Source organism: Anolis carolinensis, unplaced genomic scaffold (genome assembly GCF_035594765.1).
Source record: "Anolis carolinensis isolate JA03-04 unplaced genomic scaffold, rAnoCar3.1.pri scaffold_14, whole genome shotgun sequence".
Lineage (NCBI taxonomy): Eukaryota > Metazoa > Chordata > Lepidosauria > Squamata > Dactyloidae > Anolis > Anolis carolinensis.
Genome location: NW_026943825.1, coordinates 5,035,529 through 5,063,210, shown reverse-complemented (window position 1 = coordinate 5,063,210; position 27,682 = coordinate 5,035,529). Strand labels below are relative to the sequence as shown.

At 42.2% G+C, this 27,682-nt stretch overlaps 1 protein-coding gene across 25 annotated transcripts in view; it reads right to left on the bottom strand.

Moving 5' to 3' along the window:
- Positions 1 to 27,682, bottom strand: part of nrxn2 (neurexin 2) — a 540,133-nt gene that overhangs the window by 340,698 nt on the left and 171,753 nt on the right. For 16 of the 25 annotated variants that reach the window (XM_062965405.1, XM_062965382.1, XM_062965398.1 and 13 more), the window contains 2 exons: positions 11,670 to 11,971; positions 1,364 to 1,408 (listed from right to left, as the gene is read on the bottom strand). In XM_062965405.1, the coding sequence (XP_062821475.1) occupies positions 1,364 to 1,408; positions 11,670 to 11,971 (347 nt within the window). The remainder of the gene's footprint in view (positions 1 to 1,363; positions 1,409 to 11,669; positions 11,972 to 27,682) is intronic. The other 9 variants (XM_062965386.1, XM_062965387.1, XM_062965400.1 and 6 more) reach the window with 2 other exon arrangements.

Genomic DNA, 27,682 nt, shown 5'->3' with positions numbered 1-27,682 from the left:
GACCTAAGCAACCCGAAAGATAGTTGCAGCTATCAAATAGGAAATTTAGGTACCACTTATATGTGGGGAGGCTAATTTATGACACCATAAAAATCACCCAGCCGCCGTTCGATGATGAAGCAGCTGCTCCCCCTGTGGCCGGAATCAAGCATACCCTCAGGAAGCTGGAGAAGGTTTAAATTGCCTCTGTGTCTGTCTCTGTCTCTGTTCTATGTTTATATGGCATTGAATGTTTGCCTTATATGTGTACAATGTGATCCGCCCTGAGTCCTCTTCGGGGTGAGAAGGGCAGAATATAAATACTATAAATAAATAAATCCAAATCCAAGCCCAATAGTCCACAGTGGCTTGGAAGATGAGAATAATGATTTAATCAGAGTCGGAAAGTCTTATCTCAAATTAGGAGTTTTATGTAAATATTCAAAAACATTTAACCTACCGATACCTCAATTAATGTAATTTTATCGGTATCTATTTTTATTTCTGAAATGTACCGCTCTCGACTTATACTGGAGTCAATGTTTTCCCAGGCTTTTTGTGGTAAAATTCGGTGCCTCGGCTTATATTCGGGTCAGCTTATACTCGAGTATATACGGTAATTTTATTGGTATCTCGGTTTATACTGGAGTCAATGTTTTCCCAGTTTCCTTGTGGTAAAATTAGGTGCCTCGGCCTAAATTTCGGTTGGCTTATACTCAAGTATATACGGTAATTTTATTGGTATCTCGGTTTATACTGGAGTCAATGTTTTCCCAGTTTTCTTGTGGTAAAATTAGGTGCCTCGGCCTAAATTTGGGTTGGCTTATACTCAAGTATATACGGTAATTTTATTGGTATCTCGGCTTATACTGGAGTCAACATTTTCCCAGTTTTCTTGTGGTAAAATTAGGTGCCTCGGCTTATATTCGGGTCAGCTTATACTTGAGTATATACAGTAATTTTATTGGTATCTCGGCTTATACTCGAGACAATGTTTTCCCAGTTTTCTTGTGGTAAAATTAGGTGCCTCGGCTTATATTCGGGTTGGCTTATACTCGAGTATATACACTAATTTTATTGGTATCTCGGCTTATACTGGAGTCAATGTTTTCCCAGTTTTCTTGTGGTAAAATTAGGTGCCTCGGCTTATATTAGAGTTGGCTTATACAGTATATGTAGCTCTATTTCACTAATTCATTATTATCTTTGCATTTGTGGCTTGGGTTAGGGTTAGGGTGCAGCAGTGTGTTTTAATCCGACTCCCTCAAAGGCAGTAATTTTAAAAAGCCCAATTATTGATTATTTGAAAAAAAACTGAGGAGGGAAAGGGAAGAGGTAAAACCCACGGCAAACGAAATGATTAGACAATTAGACTGATATCTACCAGGTAATGCAGTTTGTTTACCATAGCGTGTCCAATTCCTGCGTGCTGTATGCATAAAAAAATAATCGAAACAAATGAAAAAAAAAAAAATCGAGAGGGGAGGGGATAAAACGGGGAGGGGGAAAAAAAATGACCAACCATGAAAAGTCAAGGGAGATAATAAAAAAATAAGAGGAAAAATAATTTTCCCCAGTTCTCGTGACCAGCAAAACGAGAGACACTAAACCACACGATCCCGCCCTTCCCAGAGAACGCCACCCCAAATACGACCCCCCCCCCAAACATCCCAACTTTCTACATCTTGGTTAGTAAGGAAAGAACGGAACAAAAATGGAAAAGACTGGAGAACGAAAAGAAAGGAACGACCGACATTCCGTGAATGGCACAAAAGGTTAGTTTTGGTTCCACCGGCTGAGGAGTCGAGTCTTCCCCGCGAGCCCTGCCCCTCGTCCGACCCAGAAGCGTGTTAGTAACACACAACGACAAAAGTTGCCAACGCAATCTCTTAACAAGGTGGTTCGGGGGGTTCGGGGTGGGAGGGTGAGGGTGAGCGGGGTGGGAGGATGGAGGGACAAAGCAAGGCCCATGTTAGCAGTATTAGTAAATCCAAGGCGGCCAGTTTTAGAGAAGGGAAAGGGGAGGAGGGGGGCGGGGGGGGCCTGGCTGGGGTTGGTTTGTCCCAGTCGTGGTGTGGGGCGCAGTGGTGGCTGCTGCGAGGAGATAAGGGCGGTATCCAAGTGGCTTGGAGAAAGAGAGAAAGAGAGAGAGAGCAGCCAGAGACGCCGTGGGGACGAGGACGGGGACAACTTCCCCCAGTCTTCCTTCCCCAGGGATTAACCAATGCCAAGGTGACGCTAAAAGTGGGGGGAAGGACGGAAGAAATCTGTCAAGGGGTTCAGCAGAAAAAAGCAGGGACCAGCGAGAGAACCACGAGAAGGAAACGTCCGTTCTGTGAAACCCAATGGCACGGCGGAGGAGAAACGTGTAGCCCTCCAGACTTTGTGGCACTGCAAAACCATCTACGACCAGGGAAGGGATAGAAAATAGTCGACTTTCGTATCTACAGCTCCCCCTGTGGCCGGAATCGTGAAGCTGGAAAAAAATGTTAAATGCCTCTGTGTCTGTCTATATATGTTGTTTGTCTGTTGGCATTGAATGTTTGCCATACATAGGTTCATTGTAATCCACCCTGAGTCCCCTTCGGGGTGAGAAGGGCGGAATATAAATACTGTAAATACATTAGAGTCTCACTTATCCAAGCCTCGCTTATCCAAGCCTCTGGATAATCCAAGCCATTTTTGTAGTCAATGTTTTCAATATATCGTGATATTTTGGTGCTAAATTCATAAATACAGTAATTACAACATAACATTACTGCGTATTGAACTACTTTTTCTGCCAAATTTGTTGTATAACATGAAGTTTTGGCGCTTAATTTGTAAAATCATAACCTAATTTGATGTTTAATAGGCTTTTCCTTAATCCCTCCTTATTATCCAAGATATTCACTTATCCAAGCTTCTGCCAGCCCGCTTAGCTTGGATAAGTGAGACTCTACTTGTAAATAATAATAAATAAATATATCATATTAACTCTTATAGAGACAATGTAAGCTAAATGGGGCCGGGCTGTAGCGCAGGCTGTTGAGCAGCCTGCTGCAATAAATCACTCTGACCAAGAAGTCATGAGTTCGAGGCCAGCCCATGGTGGGTTGAGCACCCGTCAATTAAAAAATAATGACCTAACAACTCGAAAGATAGTTGGATCTATCAAGTAGGAAATAAGGTACCACTTATAAAGTTGGGAGGCGAATTTAACTAATTTACGACGTTGGAATGACGAAGTGCGGCCACAGTGGATGATGAAGCAGCTGCTGCCCCCTGTGGCCAGAATCGAACATCCCCTCAGGAGAAAGTTAAATTGCCTCTGTGTCTGTCTCTATAAATACTGTAAATAAATAATAATAAATAAATATATCATATTAACTCTTATAGAGACAATGTAAGCTAAATGGGGCCGGGCTGTGGCACAGGCTGGTGAGCAGCCTGCTGCAATAAATCACTCTGACCAAGAGGTCATGAGTTCGAGGCTAGGCCATGGTGGGTTGAGCACCCGTCAATTAAAAAATAATGACCTAGCAACTCGAAAGATAGTTGCATCTATCAAGTAGGAAATAAGGTACCACTTATAAAGTGGGGAGGCAAATTTAACTAATTTACGACGTTGGAATGAGGAAGTGCGGTCACAGTGGATGATGAAGCAGCTGCTCCTCTCCTTCCGGAAGAGCTTAAAAACCTGGCTCTTCCAAAAGGCCTTTGATGTTTAATTGTTGCTGGATTGATCTATCTGTCCATTCCATAATAGTCCCATTGTTGTTGTCTTGCCATTTTATACCGCACTTTATTGTCCATTCAACTGTGAAATTTCTGCACTTTGCCTGGGATCTACGACTTAGTCTCCTGTTTTTAATACTGTATCCTGCTTGTTGATTTTAATGATTGTTTTTATTGATGTTGATGTTTTTTACTGGGATAATTGTTTTATTGCTTTGTTACTGTTATTTGTTTGTTTTATCGGGCCAGGCCCCATGTAAGCCGCCCCGAGTCCCTTCGGGGAGAAGGGGCGGGGTATAAAAATAAAGTTGTTATTATTATTATTATTATTATTATTATTATTATTATTATTATTATTATTATTATTATTAGCTGCTCCCCTCTGTGGCCAGAATCGAACATCCCCTCAGGAGAAGGTTAAATTGCCTCTGCGTCTGTCTCTGTCTCGGTTCTATGTGTATATAGACATTGAATGTTAGCCCTGAATCCCCTTCGGGGTGAGAAGGGTAGAATGTAAATACTGCAAATAAATAAATAAATAAATAAATAAATAAAGTAACAAAGGACCTGTGCCCCTCCCTTTCTCTTTGAGCTGGTGCCTCTCTCCAGAAAGTTCCAAGGACAGAGTAAAGAAGTGAGATCACAGGCACCACTGTCAGGATGTGAAAGCCCAGCACTCATAACAGCTGAACTCTCCACATCCCATCAAAGCAATGGGGGGCTAGGAGATAATCTAAATGTGCCAAAGAGGTGTGGCGGTGAGGAAGACCCTCAGTAACTGGTCAAGTTTAGATAAGCCAAGATATATATTCTTTGTTTCCTGTGCCATGCTTCACAGCAGCCATTTGCAAGTACAGTAGAGTCTCACTTATCCAAGCCTCGCTTATCCAAGCTCCTGGATTATCCAAGGCATTTTTGTAGTCAATGTTTTCAATATATCATATTTTGGTGCTAAATTCCTAAATACAGTAATTACTACATAACATTATTGTCTATTGAGCTACTTTTTCTGTCAAATTTGTTGTATAACATGATGTTTTGGTGCTTAATTTGTCAAATCATAACCTAATTTGATGTTTAATAGGCTTTTCCTTAATCCCTCTTTACTATCCAAGATATTTGCTTATCCAAGGTTCTGCCAGCCCATTTAGCTTGGATAAGTGAGACTCTACTGTACAAACCTTTTGTGTGTGCACGGCTGTTTGCGTTCTCATAGCTATGGTGAAAATAAACTTTGCTTTTGGAGTCTCACGAGATTAGATTTTCTGTCTGATTGCCTCCTGTGCCAGGACTCCTTTTGAGTACTTGCTGGCTAGGCTGATGGGAGCCAGCTGTCCAGCAAACTCTGGAAGGCTTCATGGTCCCAAATCCTCTCAGAAGCTCTTCCAGGAAGGATTTTGGAGACTTGCACACACATATTCTTCTGGGGATGCTCTACTCTCGTTCCCACCACTATCACAGGCTCGGCTTGTTGGAACGAGGGAGGGGGCCTTCTTTGTGGTGACCTCTCGGCTCTAGAATCCCTCCCTAGGGAAATTAGACTGGCCCCAACCCTGTCTGCCGGGCTGTGGCGCAGGCTGGTTAACAGCCAGCTGCAATAAATCACTATGAGTTCGAGGACAGCCGTGTCGGAGTGAGCACCAGACAATTAAAAAAAAATAGCCCTGCTCGTTGTTGACCTAAGCAACCCGAAAGATAGTTGCATTTATCAAGTAGGAAATTTAGGTACCGCTTATGTGGGGAGGTTAATTTAACTAATTTACGACACCATAAAAATCATCCAGCAGCGTTTGAGGAAGTATCCAAGGACTCGGCATCACAGTGGATAATAAAGCAGCTGCTCCCCCTGTGGCTGGAATCGAGCATACCCTCAGGAATCTGGAAGCTGGAGAAGGTTAAATTGCCTCTGTGTCTGTCTTTGTCTCTGTCTCTATGTTCATATGGCATTGAATGTTTGCCATGTATGTGTACATTGTGATCCGCCCATTGCGATCCAGAGCGCACGTGGTAGCCCTCACAGCTCTAAGGAACTTGACCATGTCATCAGACTGAACACACTGAAACGAATCCATCAAACTAGGACAGACAGGTGCCTTAGATGCATCTATTGGAGCTACCATAATGCTGGTGTCTAAGTCGGAGTGGATCTGAGTGACCTTTTCGGGGTGAGAAAGAAGGGTGGAATATAAATACAGTAGAGTCTCACTTATCCAACATAAACGGGCCGGCAGAATGTTGGATAAGTGAATATGTTGGATAATAAGAAGGGATTAAGGAAACGCCTATTAAACATCAAATTAGTTTATGATTTTACAAATTAAGCACCAAAACATCATGTTATACAACAAATTTGAGAGAAAAAGTAGTTCAATATGCAGTAATGCTATGTAGTAATTACTGTATTTACGAATTTAGCACCAAAATATCAAGATGTATTGAAAACATTGACTACAAAAATGCGTTGGATAATCCAGAACGTTGGATTAGTGAGTGTTGGATAAGTGAGACTCTACTGTACTGTAAATAAATAAAGATCTTGCTAATCTATCTCCTGTCAACCTAGCAGTTCGAAAACATTATTATTATTATTATTATTATTATTATTATTATTATTATTATTATTATTATTAAGGATTGGGATTGAAGGAGTATCACAGTGTTATAACTGTGCGCACTGCATAAGTGTGAGAACGCCTATGTTCACACACTTACATGCCATTTTTCTTGCCTCGATTCTCTTGTTTTCAGCCCTTTTGAAATCCATGTTTTGGCTGCCAACCTGCCTTCAATGCTGAAGGGTGAAAAGGGGGTGTATGGGGGCCTCCTCCTTATAACGTGCCTTTAGGATTCACAGAACAAGACTCTTCCCTACCACCTTCCCCACCCACACCAGCCCTTCCAACCCAAGCACAGCCCTCTGTGTGTAATACACCCTTCAATTCATTGCAAGCGCTGAAAATTCAACCGTCAAAATAACATCCTGTCAAGTGAATGACGCCCAAGAAGGGCACGGGGTAGCCCTAGTGTCCAGACACCAAGCAGAGGAAGGGATTTAGGAGCAAAAGGAGGAGGATGGAAGTCAGGCAAAACAGCTTAGCTCTTGTTTTAAACCATCCATTAAACAGGAAGGCTAAATGAATCCTCACGCCTCTCCTCGGGTGCAGAGTTTGCACTGCTCTGAGATCTGCGGATATAGAAAGGGATGGAAATACTTGACTACTGGTCATTTTCCGGCCCCAATTTAAGGTGCAGGTTATTACCTACGAGATTGGAATGAAAGGTAATGCCTCCACCTTTGTAACTGGTCTGCGGCAGGTACTGGCTTGGTGGGAAGCCTTAGCATTGAACGGTTGTGTTGTTAAAGTGCGAAGTATGGAACCCTGCGCAGACGGGGAAGCCTTAGCATTGAACGGTTGTGTTGTTAAAGTGCAAAGTATGGAACCCTGTGCAGACGGGGAAGCCTTAGCATTGAACGGTTGTGTTGTTGAAGTGTGAAGTATGGAACCCTGCGCAGACAGGGAAGCCTTAGCATTGAACGGTTGTGTTGTTGAAGTGTGAAGTATGGAACCCTGCGCAGACAGGGAAGCCTTAGCATTGAACGGTTGTGTTGTTAAAGTGCAAAGTATGGAACCCTGTGCAGACAGGGAAGCCTTAGCATTGAACGGTTGTGTTGTTGAAGTGTGAAGTATGGAACCCTGCGCAGACAGGGAAGCCTTAGCATTGAACGGTTGTGTTGTTAAAGTGCAAAGTATGGAACCCTGTGCAGACAGGGAAGCCTTAGCATTGAACGGTTGTGTTGTTGAAGTGTGAAGTATGGAACCCTGCGCAGACAGGGAAGCCTTAGCATTGAACGGTTGTGTTGTTAAAGTGCGAAGTATGGAACCCTGCGCAGACAGGGAAGCCTTAGCATTGAACGGTTGTGTTGTTAAAGTGCAAAGTATGGAACCCTGTGCAGACAGGGAAGCCTTAGCATTGAACGGTTGTGTTGTTGAAGTGTGAAGTATGGAACCCTGCGCAGACGGGGAAGCCTTAGCATTGAACGGTTGTGTTGTTAAAGTGCAAAGTATGGAACCCTGCGCAGACGGGAAAGACTTAGCATTGAACGGTTGTGTTGTTAAAGTGTGAAGTATGGAACCCTGCGCAGACGGGAAAGACTTAGCATTGAACGTTTGTGTTGTTAAAGTGTGAAGTATGGAACCCTGCGCAGACGGGGAAGCCTTAGCATTGAACGGTTGTGTTGTTAAAGTGTGAAGTATGGAACCCTGCGCAGACAGGGAAGCCTTAGCATTGAACGGTTGTGTTGTTAAAGTGCAAAGTATGGAACCCTGTGCAGACAGGGAAGCCTTAGCATTGAACGGTTGTGTTGTTGAAGTGTGAAGTATGGAACCCTGCGCAGACAGGGAAGCCTTAGCATTGAACGGTTGTGTTGTTAAAGTGCGAAGTATGGAACCCTGCGCAGACAGGGAAGCCTTAGCATTGAACGGTTGTGTTGTTAAAGTGCAAAGTATGGAACCCTGTGCAGACAGGGAAGCCTTAGCATTGAACGGTTGTGTTGTTGAAGTGTGAAGTATGGAACCCTGCGCAGACGGGGAAGCCTTAGCATTGAACGGTTGTGTTGTTAAAGTGCAAAGTATGGAACCCTGCGCAGACGGGAAAGACTTAGCATTGAACGGTTGTGTTGTTAAAGTGTGAAGTATGGAACCCTGCGCAGACGGGAAAGACTTAGCATTGAACGTTTGTGTTGTTAAAGTGTGAAGTATGGAACCCTGCGCAGACGGGGAAACCTTAGCATTGAACGGTTCAATGCTAAGGCTTCCCCGTCTGCACAGGGTTCCATACTTTGCGCTATAACAACACAGCCGTTCAATGCTAAGGCTTCCCACCAAATGGAACTAACTGTAGAGGAGAGTCTACTGAAAAAGCCAGGACCTGCCACAGACCAGTACTGCCATCTGTTGAGGAGTTAACGAAGGTGGAGGCCTTACTTTTCATTCAACCCTCGTAAATTCCTTAGAGAAGGGGAGATTGTTTCTGTGTGGCCCAAAGGGGAAAATATAGGAAAGGAAAGCTCTGGGATGCACTGGGAGGCAGCACATAAGAGAAGCACTCCTCTATGTCACCTTGACGCCAGCGCTTTGCCATAATGAGCATCACATCGGGACCCATATAAATATAAAAAGCCACTTGGCTGCGAGCTGCCAGCTTGAATGAAGACAACGGCTGCAGCAGTGGAAGGAACATGCGTGGAGAAAGCCCCAACGCGGCTCCGTTCCGTCAGAAAGAGTCTGGCTGCAAAGCCGGGAAGGGGCTCAAAGGGAGGGCAGCCCAGTTGAACGGCAGCCATGCGGCATGGAGAGGAAGTGGGAGAAGGCAGGCTGCGGATTCGGAACTGTAGTTCTTGGAGCCGTGAACTCCCACAAATGGGTTGCGCTGTGCAGGTGCAAAATTACCCAGTTGTGCGAGTCACAGGGTGCATCTACACTGTAGAATTAAAAGCAGCTTGACATCACTTTGTTATAGCTTTAGAATATTGAGGTGTTAAAGCGCTGAGCTGCTGAACTTGCGGATCAAAAGGTCACAAGTTTGAATCCGGGGATCAGAGTGAGCACCTGCTGTTAGCTCCGGCTTCTGCCAACCTAGCAGTTCAAAAACGTGCAAATGTGAGTACATCAATAGGTACCGCTCTGGTGGGATGGTAACAATGCTCCATGCAGTTATGTCAGTCGCCACATGACCTTGGAGGTGTCTATGGACAACGCCAGCTCTTCGGCTTAGAAATGGAGATGAGCACCAACCCCCAGAGTGTGAGTAGATCAATAGGTACTGCTCCGGTAGGAAGGTAATGGTGCTCCAGGCAGTGACCACATGACTTTGGAGGTGTCTACAGACAACGCCGACTCTTCGGCTTAGAAATGGAGATGAGCACCAACCCCCAGAGTGTGAGTAGATCAATAGGTACTGCTCTGGTAGGAAGGTAATGGTGCTCCATGCAGTGACCACGTGACTTTGGAGGTGTCTACAGACAACGCCGGCTCTTCGGCTTAGAAATGGAGATGAGCACCAACCCCCAGAGTGTGAGTAGATCAATAGGTACTGTTCTGGTAGGAAGGTAATGGTGCTCCATGCAGTGACCACGTGACTTTGGAGGTGTCTACAGACAACGCCGACTCTTCGGCTTAGAAATGGAGATGAGCACCAACCCCCAGAGTGTGAGTAGATCAATAGGTACTGCTCTGGTAGGAAGGTAATGGTGCTCCATGCAGTGACCACGTGACTTTGGAGGTGTCTACAGACAACGCCGGCTCTTCGGCTTAGAAATGGAGATGAGCACCAACCCCCAGAGTGTGAGTAGATCAATAGGTACTGTTCTGGTAGGAAGGTAATGGTGCTCCATGCAGTGACCACGTGACTTTGGAGGTGTCTACAGGCAACGCCGACGTTTTGGCTTAGAAATGGAGATGAGCACCAACCCCCAGAGTGTGAGTAGATCAATAGGTACTGCTCAGGCGGGAAGGTAATGGTGCTCCATGCAGTGACCACATGACTTTGGAGGTGTCTACGGACAATGCCGACTCTTCGGCTTAGAAATGGAGATGAGCACCAACCCACAGAATGTGAGTAGATCAATAGGTACTGCTCCGGTAGGAAGGTAATGGTGCTCCATGCAGTGACCACATGACTTTGGAGGTGTCTACGGACAACGCCGGCTCTTCGGCTTAGAAATGGAGATGAGCATCAACCCACAGGGTGTGAGTAGATCAATAGGTACTGCTCAGGCGGGAAGGTAATGCTGCTCCATGCAGTCATGCCAGTGGCTACATGACCTTGGAGGTGTCTATGAACAACGCTGGTTTTTTGGCTTAGAAATGGAGATGAGCATCAAGCCCCAGAGTCAGACACAACTGGACTTCACGTCAGGGGAAAACCTTTACCTTTATCCACTATGGAATATTGGAGTTATAGTTTTATAAGGTCTTCTCTGCCAAATAGTGCTACCAAACTCCAACTGAGCCATAGCATTAAGCCATAACACTTAAAGTGATGTCAAACTGCATTCATTTGATAGTGCGGATGAACTCATAGAGACCCCAATGAATATTTCTGGAAAGTCCAACCTGCTGAAACAATTTTCTTCCAACCTGGTGGACTTCATGTATATGAGCCTACGTTTCTCATAATTCATAGTCACCCCATAGGGTGATGGGAGGTATAGTTTGATGCGCCCGGAGGTCTCTAGGTTTAAGAAGGCTGTGCTAAAAAGAATGGGCATTGGTAGGGTTAGGTAGTGAAAGGGAATATGAATTTTCTTTGCTTTAACCGGATGGTGTGGACAAGCAATATCTGGGGACCCAAAGTCAGAAACCATTATGTTGGTCCTTTGTTTTTAGGGCCACGGTTAAACCACCAGTTGTAGTAAATCTTGTCAATCGAAAGGCTGACTGTTCGAAGCCTGGGTCAGGGTGAGCTCCTGCTCTTTAGCCCAGATAAAAAGGTATCACTTTAAAGTGGGGAGGTATTTTAAGACACCTATAAGGAAATGCCAGAAAAATACAGGCAATTTGATCAAGAAGGAAGCTCACAAACAAAGCTTTTTGATGCAGGGAGATGGAGCGACAGTGCCCCTTGTGGCCGGAACTGAGCATAAGCCTCCAAGATGCCGAAGATGGGAAAGCCTATATCTATATCTATATATCTATACCTCTATCTAGATACAATTGTCTAAACAGCATTTAATGTTTGCCACATGTGTATGTTCTGTGATCCACCCTGAGAGAAGGGCGGGATATAAATACTGTAAACAAATAAATAAAAGCCTTCCTCTCGATGGTGTCTGGAACGGGAAGGATACAGATACGGATGAAGAAACTCAAATAACCATATGCGTTGTTTGTGCCCCACAGTCCAGCCCTATCTTCCTATTTCCACCCGCAACCCACAAGCGAGGAGCCGCGTGCTTGGCGCCCACCACTCACCTGGCGCAGGTTTCTGGTCACACGGATGTCGTGCCAGTTGTTATCATTAAACTTGCCATTGACGGGTTCCACCAGTGCCTCGAAGGCCCCCGAGCCCAAGTTGATGACCAGCCAGACGGCGCCGCTCTTCAGCGAGAGGTTGACATAGTCGGCCGACTTGCCCGTGTGGAGCATCAAGCCGTTGCGCTGCAAGGTGCGGAAGGAGAGGGTGATTTCATCGGTGCTGCTTTGGATGGGGTTGTGGGACAGGTCGTAGCAGAAGAATTCGTTCCCCTTGAACGTCGCCACAAACTCTTCTTTCCCTGCAAAGGAGAGACAAAGAGCCAGGAAAGGTGAGGGATGGGTGACAGAACGAAGAGCATGGTGAGCATCAAAGACACCCAAAGTGTCCTTCACCTTGGGCATGCAACATGGTGTGGTCAATATGGTCAAGATTATTATTTTTTATTTTTTAAATTTTTATTGGTAGTTTTTAAAAATTGTGATAGGCATAGATACAAACATGAAATACAATAATAAAAAAGGAGAGAGAAAAAAGAAAAGAAAAGGGAATATCCCTTTATATGGCAAGTGTCATGAGGTGATGATTTGAGAAAGGATAGGGAGAGAAGAAGAAAAAATATCTATATATACCGTATATACTTGAGTATAAGCCGACCTGAATATAAGCCGAGACACCTCATTTTACCACAAAAAAACTGGGAAAACATTGACTCCAGTATAAGCCGAGGGTAGGAAATTTCAGAAATAAAAATAGATACAGTAGAGTCTCACTTATCCAAGACTCGCTTATCCAAGCTTCTGGATAATCCAAGCCATTTTTGTAGTCAATATTTTCAATATATCGTGATATTTTGGTGCAAAATTCGTAAATACAGTAATTACAACATAATATTACTGTGTATTGAACTACTTTTTCTGTCAAATTTGTTGTATAACATGATGTTTTGGTGCTTAATTTGTAAAATCATAACCTAATTTGATGTTTAATAGGCTTTTCCTTAATCCCTCCCTATTATCCAAGATATTCGCTTATCCAAGCTTCTGCTGGCCCGTTTAGCTTGGATAAGTGAGACTCTACTGTACCAATAAAATTACTGTATATACTTGAGTATAAGCCGACCCAAATATAAGCCGAGACACCTCATTTTACCACAAAAAAACTGGGAAAACATTGACTCCAGTATAAGCCGAGGGTAGGAAATTTCAGAAATAAAAACAGATACCAATAAAATTACATTAATTGAGGCATCAGTAGGTGAAATGTTTTTGAATATTTATATAAAGCTCAAATTTAAGAAAAGACTGTCCAGCTCTGATCAAATCATTATTCTCATCTTCTTCAATGTAAATGTGCTTATGTATCCTTTTAATAATAATAGAGTAAAACAATACATGTAATAATTAATAGAGTAAAATAATAAATGCAATAATAATAATAATAATAATAATAAGATCAGAGTGAAATAATAAATGTATTATTATTAATAATAAAAACAGAGTAAAATAAATGTAATAGTAGCAACAATAATAGAGAAAAATAATAAATGTAATAATACCAATAATAATAGAGAAAAATAATAAATGTACCATACATTCTCGAGTATAAGCTGACCCAAATATAAGCCAACCAGGACCCTCACCCGAGAATAAGCCGAGGGGGGCTTTTTCAGTCTTAAAAAAGGGTTGAAAAACTAGGCTTATACTCGAGTATATACAGTATTTAAATATATACATAGGACAAAAAAAAGAAAAAAAGGAAAAAGGAGAGAATACATAAATAAAAATACAGTGACTTCCATCTGTTGCACATTTTCTATAAAAAGTTTTTGATTACCTTTTCTTCTAGTGTCAGTATCTTCTTACAATCATTCTATAATAACACATCTTCACCTTAAATCAACACTTTCAATTGCTCTTCTTTCAAGTAATTTTTCTTTATCAGATCCCAGTTTGTTTGTTTTTTTCAGTCTACCATGATTATTTTTAATAAGTACATCAACGTATCCATATTCATTATTTCCAACACCTTATTTATCCAACTGTTTATATCAGGAGTTTCTTTTTCCAATATTTGGCATATGTCATTCTCGCTGCTGTAATGAGATAACTGAATAGTATTTCTTTATTTTTTTCTTTATCGATATTAAGCATCCCTAAGAGAAAGTATTTTGGGTCCAGATCTATTTTAATTTGCAACATCTTTTGAATTTTTTGATGAATTTCTTTCCAATATGGTCAAGATTATTGACGAGGAGAAATACAAGCTATAAATCCCTCCAGTATTTTTGTTGGTCGTGTGCGTTCTATGTGCCAAGTTAGTTCCAGGTCCAGAGTGTTCTGAGACTGCAGGTGAACTATACATCCCAGTCTCTATAACTCATATAAATTATGGTGAATTCTCTCTAAACCTCTCTAGTATGTTCAGTTGCTGATCAATTCCTCTGTTTTCTGTTTGCCATAGAAAATAATAGGAAAGGGTTATGGGAGAGGCAGTGGGTGGGGTCGTACAAATTCCAAACCAATGGAGATAATAAGAAACACTGGGATATCTGTGGTGGAGGAAAAACAGAAAATCTAGGAGTATACATATACATGGCAAACATTCAATGCCATATGAACATAGTGAGAGAGACAAAGACACAGAGGCAATTTAACGTTTCCCAGCTTCATGAGGGTATGCTCGATTCTGGCCACAGGGGGGAGCAGCTGCTTCATCATCCACTGTGACACTTGATGGATTACTTCCTCATTCCAAACACTGCTGGACAATTTTTATGGTGTCGTAAATTAGTTAAATTAGCCTCCCCGCAGAAGAGGTATCTAAATTTCCTATTTGATAGATGCAACTATCTTTTGGGTTGCTTAGGTCAACAACAAGCTGGGCTATTTTAATGGTAGGCGCTCAATCCGACCCGGTTTGGGTTCATACGCATGACTTCTCGGTAATAGTGATTTATTACACCTGGCTACTAACCAGCTGTCACTAACGTACACAGAAATCAATGTATTAAGTGTAAATATAAGGCTGTCCTGTTACTCACTAGTACAGTAGAGTCTCACTTATCCAAGCTAAACGGGCCGGCAGAAGCTTGGATAAGCGAATATCTTGGATAATGAAGGGTTAAGGAAAAGCCTATTAAACATCAAATTAGGTTATGATTTTGCAAATTAAGCACCAAAACATCATGTTTTACAACAAATTTGATAGAAAAAGCAGTTCAATACACAGTAATGTTATGTTGTAATCACTGTATTTACAAATTTAGCACCAAAATATCACGATATATTGAAAACATTGACTACAAAAATGGCTTGGATAATCCACAACCTTGGATAAGCGAGTCCTGGATAAGTGAGACAGTATCTTTGCGTGCTCATTTTCCAATATTTTTGCAGGTTTGTGATCCCACCTGTTCTTTGCTGCTGGGAGGTGGTACTTGAGGCATAAGTTCCAATGAATCATTTGGGCCACATAGTTGTGCCTCTGTTTGTAGTCTGTCTGTGCGATTTTCTTACAGCAGCTGAGGATATGATCAGTGGTTTCGTCGGTTTCTTTGCAGAGTCTGCATTTTGGGTCATCAGCTGATTTTTCGATCTTGGCCTGAATTGCCTTTGTTCTGATGTCTTGCTCCTGGGCTGCAAGGATCAGGCCTTCTGTCTCCTTCTTCAGGGTCCCATTTGTGAGCCAGAGCCAGGTCTTCTCCTTATCAGCTTTTCCTTCAATTTTGTCAAGGAACTTTCCATGCAATGTTTTGATGTGCCAGCTGTCAGCTCTAGTTTGTAGTGTGGTTTTCTTGTACTGGTTTTTTGTCTGCTGTGCTTTGAGGAGTTTCTGATTTTTGACTTCAATCAAAGCAGGTTCTTCACTTTGCTTTCCATATTCTGCCAGGGCATGTTCTTCTTCTTTGACTGCTTGTTTGACTTGTAAGAGTCCTCTGCCCCCTGATCTTCTAGGCAGAAATAGCCTGTCAACATCACTGCGAGGGTGCAGTGAGTGATGAATGGTTGTTATTGTTGTTGTTGTTGTTGTTGTTATCATTATTATTCTCCAGAGATGTTTAAGCAGAGGTTGGTTGCTTATCCGTTGGGAGGGCTGGGATTGTGCCTGCCTGACAGAACAGGGTTGGGCTGGATGGCCTTTGGGGGTCTCTTCCAACTTTAATCTTTCCAGGAGGCTTTCTGCTGAAATGGACTATTTTAGTCTGACCCAGCCCGGCTCTCCCGCTGTTCCCTTCTCTCCCTGCCTTCTCCTTTCCAGAGGCCCACACGATTCAGACGGCCCGGAGCGCAAACAACGGAAGGGTGGGCAGGAGCCGGATTCTGTTTGCTGTGACCAGAATGGATATGGCGCTGCCTCCGGACTGTGCGAATACCCCTGCATATTCTCCATCGCCTCACCCCCTCAAATTCGCGCCGATGATGAGACTCTGTGCAGCAAAATGTCCCTCTCCAGATGACACCTGCCAATTAACTTGCCATCTTTCGGCGCCCGGGAAACAAATTTCGCTGTCTTGTTCTCTGCCTTCACTCCCACAATCATTGTGTCATTGAAAGCCATTCGCTCCTCCGGCCCCATCCCGGGAAGCAGAAGACAAAAACGGGAGAGTGGGGAGGAACAGGCTGTGGGGCAAAGTCAATCCATTTTTTATTTTATTTTATATTCTTTTGCAGCTGGGAGAGCTTGGATTGTTGCTGCATTAACACACAAACGCACACCCAGAGTAAGCTTCAGGCAGACAGTAGAGGATTGATGCAAAAAACCCAGGAAGGACAGCTGGCCCCTTTGGGGGTATACACGGAGAAAGGGGGAAAGCGTATGTGCACATATCAGCACATGCACTGACATGATACGCACTTCAGGTCACTGCTCTGACTGCCTCCCTGCACAAATCTGAGGACTTGCATTTGCAGTGGCATAAGGGTCTCGGAGAGTTTTCTGCTTGAGCCATCGACTCTAATCCGTGCACTTTTATCTGGGAAATAAGTGTAACTATTTTCTATTTCAACAGGCATTTGATAAGTGACTATGTAAGGCCTGTACTACACAATGCACTGAATATTGCCAATTGTTGTAATGATATGTGTATATTTTAATGATGCACGTTTTAATCTGGTTTAATTTTTTATTGTTAATTGTGTTTTAACTTTTGTATCTTATGGATTTTTTTGGCAATGTTGTTTTAAATATACTGTATACCGGTTTCACTCCCAATCTGGGGGAAAGGCAGGATAGAAGAAATAATAATTATAAAAAATAAATATAGTATTTTACATACTTTTCCATATGTGCATTTTCTTATGGGCTTTGTATTTTATTTAATGCCATTTTTTAAATTTAAAAAAATCGCACTTGTTTGGAACTATTGCACTACAGATGAGGAGAAAAAATGAACTGGAGATAATTCCTGTTAATATGAATATCAAAGTCCTGGAATGTGATTAAGAAGCATCTAAAGTTATCTCTTTTTTTTATAATGACTGCCGATTTCTGGGCCTGAATATATTGCACAAGATTTCCCTAACCTAAAATGATACATTTTAATATATTGGTTTTATGGTTCCCGTCCCCTTGATCTGGTCATGTAAGTGTGATTTATTGTTATAACTGTATTATTTTACTTTGTTTAATAATGTGTATTATGTTGTTATGTAATTTTTGTGTTTGCTTTTATGACTGTAAACCGCCCTGAGTCCCATCTGGGAGATAGGGCGGTATATAAATAAAGTTTTATTATTATTTATTATTAACTACAAGAGTTGAATGAAAAGTCATAGAATCATAGGATAGTAGAGCTGGAAGAGACCTCATGGGCCATCCAGTCCAACCCCCTGCCAAGAAGCAGGAAATCGCATTCAAAGCACCCCCGACAGATGGCCATCCAGCCTCTGCTTAAAGACCTTCCCCACTCCTTAAACAATGAAGTCACAATGAAGTTGCATTAGCTGTATCACCAGTTGCCATGGGAGGCTCCTATGTCAAATTGCTCCAAATTTTAAAAGCACTATCCAAGGTACGAGAGTTGAATCAAAAGTAATGTCTCCACCTTCGTTACTTGGGTATGGCTGGGAATCTATATATATAAAAGAGTGATGGCATCACGGCGACCCACAAAACAACAAAACTACAGGCCCCCCAACCTCGAAATTTGACAACACAACCCATCATCCACGCCTCTAGGTTGATACAACAAAAAGAAAAGAAAAATAAAGTCCTAATTAGAGAGAGAGGAATAATTGCTTTTATCCAATTACTGCCAGTTAGAAGGCTAAGCTCCTCCAACTTGGTCTCCTAGCAACCCAATAAAAAATAATAAAAAAACACTAAAAAATTAATACAATAAAATACTATAACAGAAAGTAACTAAAAATAATACAAGAAAATAATAAAATATAATAAATAAAAATATAACTTACAATAAAATTAATTTTAAAAATGCAAACAATGTCAAATAAAAATTACACAACAATTTTTAACCAATACCACCACCACTTTGCCACAGCAACGCGTGGCCGGGCACAGCTAGTATTTTAATAAATCAAACGCAGAAATAATCCTTAGAATGTGCTCTTTAACTACAGTAGAGTCTCACTTATCCAACATAAACGGGCCAGCAGAATGTTGGATAAGCGAACATGTTGGATAATAAGGAGGCATTAAGGAAAAGCCTATTAAACATCAAATTAGGTTATGATTTTACAAATTAAGCGCCAAAACATCATGTTATACAACAAATTTGACATAAAAAGTAGTTCAATATGCAGTAATGCTATGTAGTAATTACTGTATTTAGCACCAAAATATCATGATGTATTGAAAACATTGACTACAAAAATGCGTTGGATAATCCAGAACGTTGGATAAGCGAGTGTTGGATAAGTGAGACTCTACCACTGTTCACTTTCCCACATCATCACCAGACAATTGGGTACATTTCTGCCAACGATGAACAAGTTTTCTGAAGCCATCACGGAAGACGTCAACACTCTGTTTACGCAACCGGCGTCCCACAGTTCTCTCAATATCCGATAGCCAAGCAAAGCAATAATGTGACCCATACGTTCTTGTGAAATGCTAGTTATGCTTGAAATTTCTCTCTAAGAGATACAACAATCGTACTGAATCAATCTGTTGACCTTTTGCTTGTGAAACTCGGTGGTTGCTGTCACAGAACGTCTAACTCTTTGTTTGCCACGCAAGTCAGATTTCCCACCTCAACATCTTTAGACTTACTTGCCCAATGACGCAAAGGACTTACATCAACACAATCACTATAAACAGCTTGCATTCTCTGATGAATCTCCTTTAGCAACACAACCGTTCAATGCTAAGGCTTCCCCGTCTGCGCAGGGTTCCATACTTCGCCCTTTAACAACACAACCGTTCAATGCTAAGGCTTCCTTGTCTGTGCAGAGTTCCATACTTCGAACTTTAACAACACAACCATTCAATGCTAAGGCTTCCCCGTCTGCACAGAGTTCCATACTTCACACTTTAACAACACAACCGTTCAATGCTAAGGCTTCCCCGTCTGCACAGAGTTCCATACTTCGCACTTTAACAACACAACCGTTCAATGCTAAGGCTTCCCTGTCTGTGCAGGGTTCCATACTTCGCACTTTAACAACACAACCGTTCAATGCTAAGGCTTCCCTGTCTGTGCAGGGTTCCATACTTTGCATTTTAACAACACAACCGTTAATGCTAAGGCTTCCCTGTCTGCGCAGGGTTCCATACTTCGCACTTTAACAACAACACCATTCAATGCTAAGGCTTCCCGCCAAATGGAACTGTAGAGGAGAGTCTTCTGAACAAGCCAATACCTGCCACAGACCAGTATAGCCATCTCTTGAGCAGTTATGAAGGTGGAGGCATTACTTTTCATTCAACCCTCGTATTTCTGCAACACCTGTAACTGAAATTAGTCTTTCAATGGGCTCAGGACACTCAAATTAATAGAAAACTTCTAACAGGTGATTTGTCTATGTCTCACAATATCCAATAAAAAGAGTAACGCAAAATAATCATTGCAAAGGATCAGCAAATATATTTACACAAAGCTTTTATTATAGAGGGGAAATTATTGGAGGTGAAACAAACTCATATCATCGATATAGTAGATGTAGTTGTCACTGCCAGAAAATGGGAGCAGGGATTTTATTTGTGACTTTAAATCGTTAATTTTAAAAAGATGGGTTTATATATCTGCTGCAATGGGCAGCTTGTTACGGTTCCAAAGAGGCTCAAAAATAGACAGTCTTTTATTTTATTTTTGCCATATTGTGGATTATTTCTGTTAACGCTGCCTATTAAATTCTAAGGGCCTTTGGTGAAATGCAATAAAGATTGGCTTGGTGACAGATCGTATCAACCAGTTAAAATAACAGGGCAAACACGGGGTTTCTGAGCTGGCATAGAAAAGATTGCAATGTCATTGCCAGCAATACCTTCGGGACGATGCTCTGTCTTCCAGAAGGCCTTGACCTGAGCATTTCTGTCAATGTACGGATACGGGAGACTCTCGGTTAACTGGCACCCAGCAGATGCTGGATTAATGTAGTTTCTGACTGCTTGAGAGTTACTATTAAAATAGGCCTACTACTATACCCATACTACACTATACTATACTATATCATACCATACACGGTAACGTTATGTAGTAATTATTGTATTTACAAATTTAGCACCAAAACATCGCAATGTATTGAAAACATTGACTACAAAAACATTGACTACCTAAAGGCAGGCTGTATTGGATAATACAGAACGTTGGATGAGCAAAGGTTGGATAAGCAAAACTCTACCGTACTTTGTACTGACGATGTTAATATTGAAACGCAGTAATTAAAAGCAAATACAGTAGAGTCTCACTTATCCAACATTCTGGGTTATCCAAGGCATTTTTGTAGTCAATGTTTTCAATGCATTGTGATATTTTGGTGCTAGATTCGTAAATACAGTAATTACTACATAGCATTAATGTGTAATGAACTACTTTTTCTGTCAAATTTCTTGTCAAACATAATGTTTTGGTGCATAATTTGTAAAATCATAACCTATTTTGATGTTTAATAGGCTTTTTCTTAATCTCTCCTTATTATCCAACATATTCACTTATCCAACGTTCTACCGTCCTGTTCATGTTGGATAAGTGAGACTCTACTGTACAGACAAACAGCACTTAATGGAACACAGCAGGATGATAACACACCTGGGCATCTCCTGGGCAACGTCTCTGTAGACAGTCAATTATTTACACCAGAAGCAACTTGCAGTATGTTTCCAAGTTGCTTCTGACACGATTAAAAAAAACTTTTTAAAATGTCCTGGTTTCTCTCTTTTCCTAAGGCAAGAGGCCACTATAACCACAAATATATCATAATATAAACTATAAGACAGTATTTCCTATATATGCTATAGTCACAGAACATTCAATATACAGACAAGGATTGTAGAGATTCAAAATATACTAAATGCTTCAAAATACATGTCTCTAAGCCAAAATCTTCCTTATATAGGAAAGCAAAGGAATTCACAAACCTTGAATGTAAGAGTTTTGCTTTCTGTGAGTGTATGTGTGTTTGTAACAAATTGATTACCGTATATACTCGAGTATAAGCCCACCCGAATATAAGCCAAAGCACCTAATTTTACCACAAAAAAACTAGGAAAACATTGACTCCAGTATAAGCCGAGGCTTGGATAATCCAGAAGCTTGGATAAGCGAGGCTTGGATAAGTGAGACTCTACTGTATTATGTTATATTTCTGGTTGTAGTGGCCTCTTGCATTTGTATTTTGGGGAATCCCTTCTCTGTATTCTCTCTTCTCCTCCCAGGGTTCAATGGGCAACGGGAGTTTGCATTCAATTAACTCAGCTTGGGAATTGGAAAAAGCAAAGTTTTCCCAGCCAGCATTCCCATCCAAGCCATAGCCAACTATTCTCTCCAATGGTCAAGCTCTGAAAGAGAAATCCTCCGCCAGATCCACGGCTGGTGCTGGGGATGCTCTTCATTTCCCGCTAACCAGAGACCCTTTCTCCTCTGGCTCCCAACCAAGAGAAAACTCTTGCTACGCTAAGCAATTTTCCTTCCCCAGCTCAGTGACCTTGGGTCGGAGACGCATCCCTCTCCGTCGCATCCTCCTCGCTCCAAACGCTGACCTCCCTGGCTGCATTTTTCTATAACATGAACAGGCAAGTGGACAAGTGAGCACGGCTGCGGGGGAAACATGACAGCAGACAAGAGCAAAGGGCAGGGAGGAAAAGGCATGGGCAGCAGGCACAGTTGGGAAGTAATTGGATACTTGTAATTAACCCTTCCCGACTCCTTAAACAATAATGTCACAATAAAGTTGCATTAGCTGTATCACCAGTTGCCACGGGTGGCTTCTACATCAATCTGCTCCAAATTTTAAAAGCACTATCCAAGGTACCAGAGTTTAATGAAAAGCAATGCCTCCACCTTCATTACTTGGGTTTGGATGGAAATATTTTAATAAATCAAACGCAGAAATAATCCTTAGGATGTGCTCTTTAACCACCACTATTCACTTTTCCACATAATCACCGGACAACTGGATACATTTCTGCCAATGATGAACAAGTTTTCTGAAGCCTTCACGGAAGACGTCGACACTCTGTTTCCGCAACCAGCGTCTCACAGTTCTCTCAACATCCAATAGCCAAGCAAAGCAACAATGTGACCCACACATTCTTGTGAAATGCTGATTATGCTCGAAATTTCTCTCTGAGTGATACGACGATTGTCCTGAATCAATCTGTCAACCTTTTACTTCTGAAACTCAATGGTTGTTGTCACAGGACATCCAACTCTTTGTTTGTCATGCAAGTCATATGTTCCCACCTCAACATCTTTAAACTTACTTGCCAACGACACACAGGACTCACATCAACACAATTTCCACAAACAGCTTGCATTCTCTGATGAATCTCCTTTGGGGCGACACTTTCTGCTCTCAAGAATTCAGTGACTGCATGTTGACTGAGTGTCTGCGCAGGGTTCCATACTTCTTACGTTAACAACACAACCATTCAATGCTAAGGCTTTCCAGTCTGCGCAGGGTTCCTTACTTTGCACTTTAACAACACAACTGTTCAATGCTAAGGCTTCCCCGTCTGCGCAGGGTTCCATACTTCGCACTTTAACAACACAACCGTTCAATGTTAAGGCTTCCCTGTCTGCGCAGGGTTCCATATTTCGTACTTTAACAACACAACCGTTCAATGCTAAGGCTTTCCCGTCTGCGCAGGGTTCCATACTTCGCACTTTAACAACACAACCGTTCAATGTTAAGGCTTCCCTGTCTGCGCAGGGTTCCATATTTCGTACTTTAACAACACAACCGTTCAATGATAAGGCTTTCCCTTCTGCGCAGGGTTCCATATTTCGTACTTTAACAACACAACCGTTCAATGCTAAGACTTCCCCGTCTGTGCAGGGTTCCATACTTTGCACTTTAACAACACAACCGTTCAATGCTAAGGCTTTCCCTTCTGTGCAGGGTCCCATACTTCGCACTTTAACCACACAACCGTTCAATGCTAAGGCTTCCCCGTCTGCGCAGGGTTCCATACTTCGCTCTTTAACAACACAACCGTTCAATGCTAAGGCTTTCCCTTCTGTGCAGGGTTCCATACTTTGCACTTTAACAACACAACAGTTCAATGCTAAGGCTTCCTCATATGCGCAGGGTTCCATACTTCGCACTTTAACAACACAACCATTCAATGCTAAGGCTTCCCCGTCTGCGCAGACATGCCTCAGACCAGGACTGCCATCTGTTGAGGAGTTACGAAGGTGGAGGCATTACTTTTCATTCAACCCTCGTACCAAGCGTATTTCAGCAAAAAGGTCCACAGACTTGACTACTTCTTTTAAAGCTTTGGACTAGAACCCAGAATGAATTCAACATCCCACCGATACAGCAATGGTTTCTGTATCGGTGGATTCAGAATCTATGGGTATGGATAGCTGACATTCTTAGGGAACTCTGTTTCCATCCCGATGTGTGTCTGGCAAGCACATTTCAACCGTGCGCCTCCCTTCCCCCTCTTTTTTCTTTCCCCTTTCCTTTGTCCTCTGTTGTTGTACTTAAAATAAAAATTCAATAAACATTTAAAACGAGAGCGCTCTTAAATGTGCAGAACGGGTCCCAAGTTTTCTTCCCTCCCGGCCTCCCTCCCTGCGTTGCTTCCCACCTCTTTATTTTCATTTTATGTTGTGCCTTTTTTACATTATGAGCCAGCCTTGTTTTCATTGATTGCAAGCAAGCCACTCCAGGAGCATTTTCGGCACAAAAGCAGGAGAAGGGGGGAAAAAAGGTTATGATAAAATAAATAAGGAAATCAATAAACAATAAACAATGGCCTGCTAAGAATTTAATTTAAACCATGATTCCCCAGAGCGAGGAAGAACTTGATATGATGTTATTTATATATTGAGATGGATTGTTCCAGGTTTTCGCCAGCTGTGTGCCGAAGATTCAGGGTGGACAAAATAGAAAGGACCTCCCTGCTCCAGCAACCAACCTTTGGTATTTCTTATTTTATGCCTTCAAGACATTTCTGACTTATGGTGAACCTATCACTATTTCCCTGCTCTTGCCTTCTTCTGAGGCTGAGAGAGAAGGGAATTTCCATCCAGGATGGAATAGTTCTTTGCTTTTATTGATGTGTTTTAACCATGCTTTTAATTTGTTTTAAATCGAGCTTAGGAATGTCATCCTAGTTTGCAAACACGTCTCTTAATAATAATAATAATAATAATAATAATAATAATAATAATAATAATAATAATAATAGAAAGTAGAAAAGTCATGACCATTCATCATTCACTGCACCCTCGCAGTGATACTGACCGGCTATATCTGCCTAGAAGATCTGGTGGCAGAGGACTCTTACAAGTAAAACAAGCAGTCAAAGAAGAAGAACATGCCCTGGCAGAAGATGGAAAGCAAAGTGAAGAACCTGCGTTGATTCAAGTCAGAAATCAGAAACTCCTCAAAGCACAGCAGACAAAAAAAATTACAAGAAAACCGCACTACAAACTAGAGCTGACAGCTGACACAACAAAACATTGCATGGAAAGTTCCTTGACAAAATTGAAGGAAAAGCTGATAAGGAGAAGACCTGGCTCTGGCTCACGAATGGGACCCTGAAGAAGGAGACAGAAGGCGTGATCCTTGCAGCCCAGGAGCAAGACATCAGGACAAAGGCAATTCAGGCCAAGATCGAAAAATCAGCCAGTGACCCAAAATGCAGACTGTGCAAGGAAGCTGACGAAACCATGGATCATATCCTCAGCTGCTGTAAGAAAATCGCACAGACTGACTACAAACAGAGACACAACTATGTGGCCCAAATGATTCATTGGAATTTATGCCTCAAGTACCACCTCCCAGCAGCAAAGAACTGGTGGGATCACAAACTTGCAAAAGTATTGGAAAATGAGCATGCAAAGATACTGTGGGACTTCCGAATCCAGACTGACAAAGTTCTGGAACACAACACAACAGACATCACAGTTGTGGAAAAGAAAAAGGTTTGGATCATTGACGTCGCCATCCCAGGTGACAGTCGCATTGACGAAAAACAACAGGAAAAACTCAGCCGCTATCAGGACCTCAAGATTGAACTTCAAAGACTCTGGCAGAAACCAGTGCAGGTGGTCCCGGTGGTGATGGGCACACTGGGTGCCGTGCCAAAAGATCTCAGCCAGCATTTGGAAACAATAGACATTGACAAAATCACTATCTGCCAACTGCAAAAGGCCACCCAACTGGGATCTGCACGCATCATCCGAAAATAAATCACAGAGTCCTAGACACTTGGGAAGTGTTCGACTTATGATTTTGTGATACGAAATCCAGCATGTCTATCTTGTTCGCTGTGTCATACTATATCGTTGTGTCAATAATAATAATAATAATAATAATAATAATAATAATAGTAAATGTCCAACGTGTGATCTAATGCAACAGCCAGCAGAGTGTCTGTTATGGACTCATCTTGTTGTGTTTCTAATCATCATCATCATCATCATCATCATCATTTTATTTTTGTATGCTGCCTCGGTGCCTCCATCTCCCTGAAGGGACTCGGAGCAGCTCACATGGGGACAAGCCCAATCACCATCATAAATATCATAAAACAGACAGTTTAAAAATATATATACATCATAGTTAAAAACAGAGTAATCAAACTGAAGTTTAAATTACTGTATATAAATGAGCATAAGCCTAGTTTTTCAGCCCTTTTTAAGGGCTGAAAAAGCTCCCCTCGGCTTATACTCGAGTGAGGATCCAGGCTGGCTTATATTCGGGTCGGCTTATACTCAAGTATATAGGTAATCAGACTTAGACAGTCTTATCTTATTAAATTATTATTATTATTATTATTATTATTATTATCATCATCATCATCATCATCATAAATTACAATTTTATGTAAACATTCAAAAACATTTAACCTATTGATGCCTCAAATAATGTAATTTTATTAGTATCTATTTTTATTTTTATTTTTTAAATTTGCCAGTAGCTGTGCATTTCCCATTCTCGTCTTATACTCGAGTCAATAGGTTTTCCCAGTTTTGTGATAAAATTAGGTGCCTCGGCTTATATTCAGGTCGGCGTATACCTGAGTATATACGGTAACTTACAATTATAAAACATAAAATATAAAAACAACCTTAATCCATCGTCCGCGAGCCACTGAAAAATCTAACTATGCACGAGTGGGTAGCTGTCATAAACTCACTAAAATTTGGAAGTGATGAATAAAGTGCAAGAGTCGAGTAAAATGCATGGGGTGGAGAAAATGATCTTGAGGTTGAGAACAACAGTAAAGTGACCAGTGCAAATTGCAAATCCGAATAGTGGGCAGGTATAAGGTAAGGTAAGGTTTCCCTTGACGTTAAGTCCAGTCATGTCTGACTCTGGGAGTTGGTGCTCATCTCCATTTCTAAGCCAAAGAGCCGGCGTTGACCATAGACACCTCCAAGGTCATGTGGCCATTGGCATGACTGCATGGAGCGCCGTTACTTTCCCGCCGGAGCGGTACCTATTGATCTACTCACATTGGCATGTTTTCAAACTGCTAGGTTGGCAGAAGCTGGAGCTAACAGCAGCCACTCACGCCGCTCCTGGGATTTGAACCTGGGACTTTTCGGTCTCCAGCTCCGTGCTTTAATGCACTTTGCCACCGGGGCTCAAGGACTTGTCTAATCAAATGCACAGCAGAACAACATCCATGTTTTTAGTTCTTTACGGAAGATGGAGAGGGCAGGTGCACTCTCAATATGACGTTTTTATTGTAAGGATACGTTTTCCTCTCTGCTGATGATTTGGACCGAACATGGGGCTTCAACCTCAAGGCGGACGTGTGAAGCGGAACATTTTAAATGGAACAGATTTGCAATGGGGTTGGGTGGGAGAGGGGGCTGCTCTCCTTGATTCGGTGCCTGCAGCCGTGAAATGGCAACAGATTCCGCCCAGCCGCTGTCGCCGCCTCCTTCCTCTTCTCCCCCTTCGCCTTCTGTTTTTCCTCCAACCAGCCCTGTGAGCTGAGCTGAGCGAGCTGCCGTGGCCTAACATGGCACACCTAGCCTCAGATTGGCTCGGGGTCTGTAAACCAGCCAATCCCACTATCTGTGCATCCTCCGCAGTCCTCATCAGCAGAACGCTATCTGAGACTTTGACTCTCTGGGGCTGGAACCAGCCTTCTTGCTCCTCCTCTCCTCTCCTTGAAGGTACCAAGGAGGGATGCCAACCTGGGGACACTTGGGGACACACATGGTGTGTGTGTGGAGAGAAGAGGCATTTTCACTGTGTGCATATTCACTGGCAACACTACCAGACAAGCTGCTGCCTCCAGCATGAACTTCAGCATTGGGACACCGCTTCTGACTTAGAGGGCTGGTTATTTACGAGGGTTGAATTAAAAGCAATGCCTTCACCTTTATTACTTCCGTTTGGATGGGAATATTTTAATC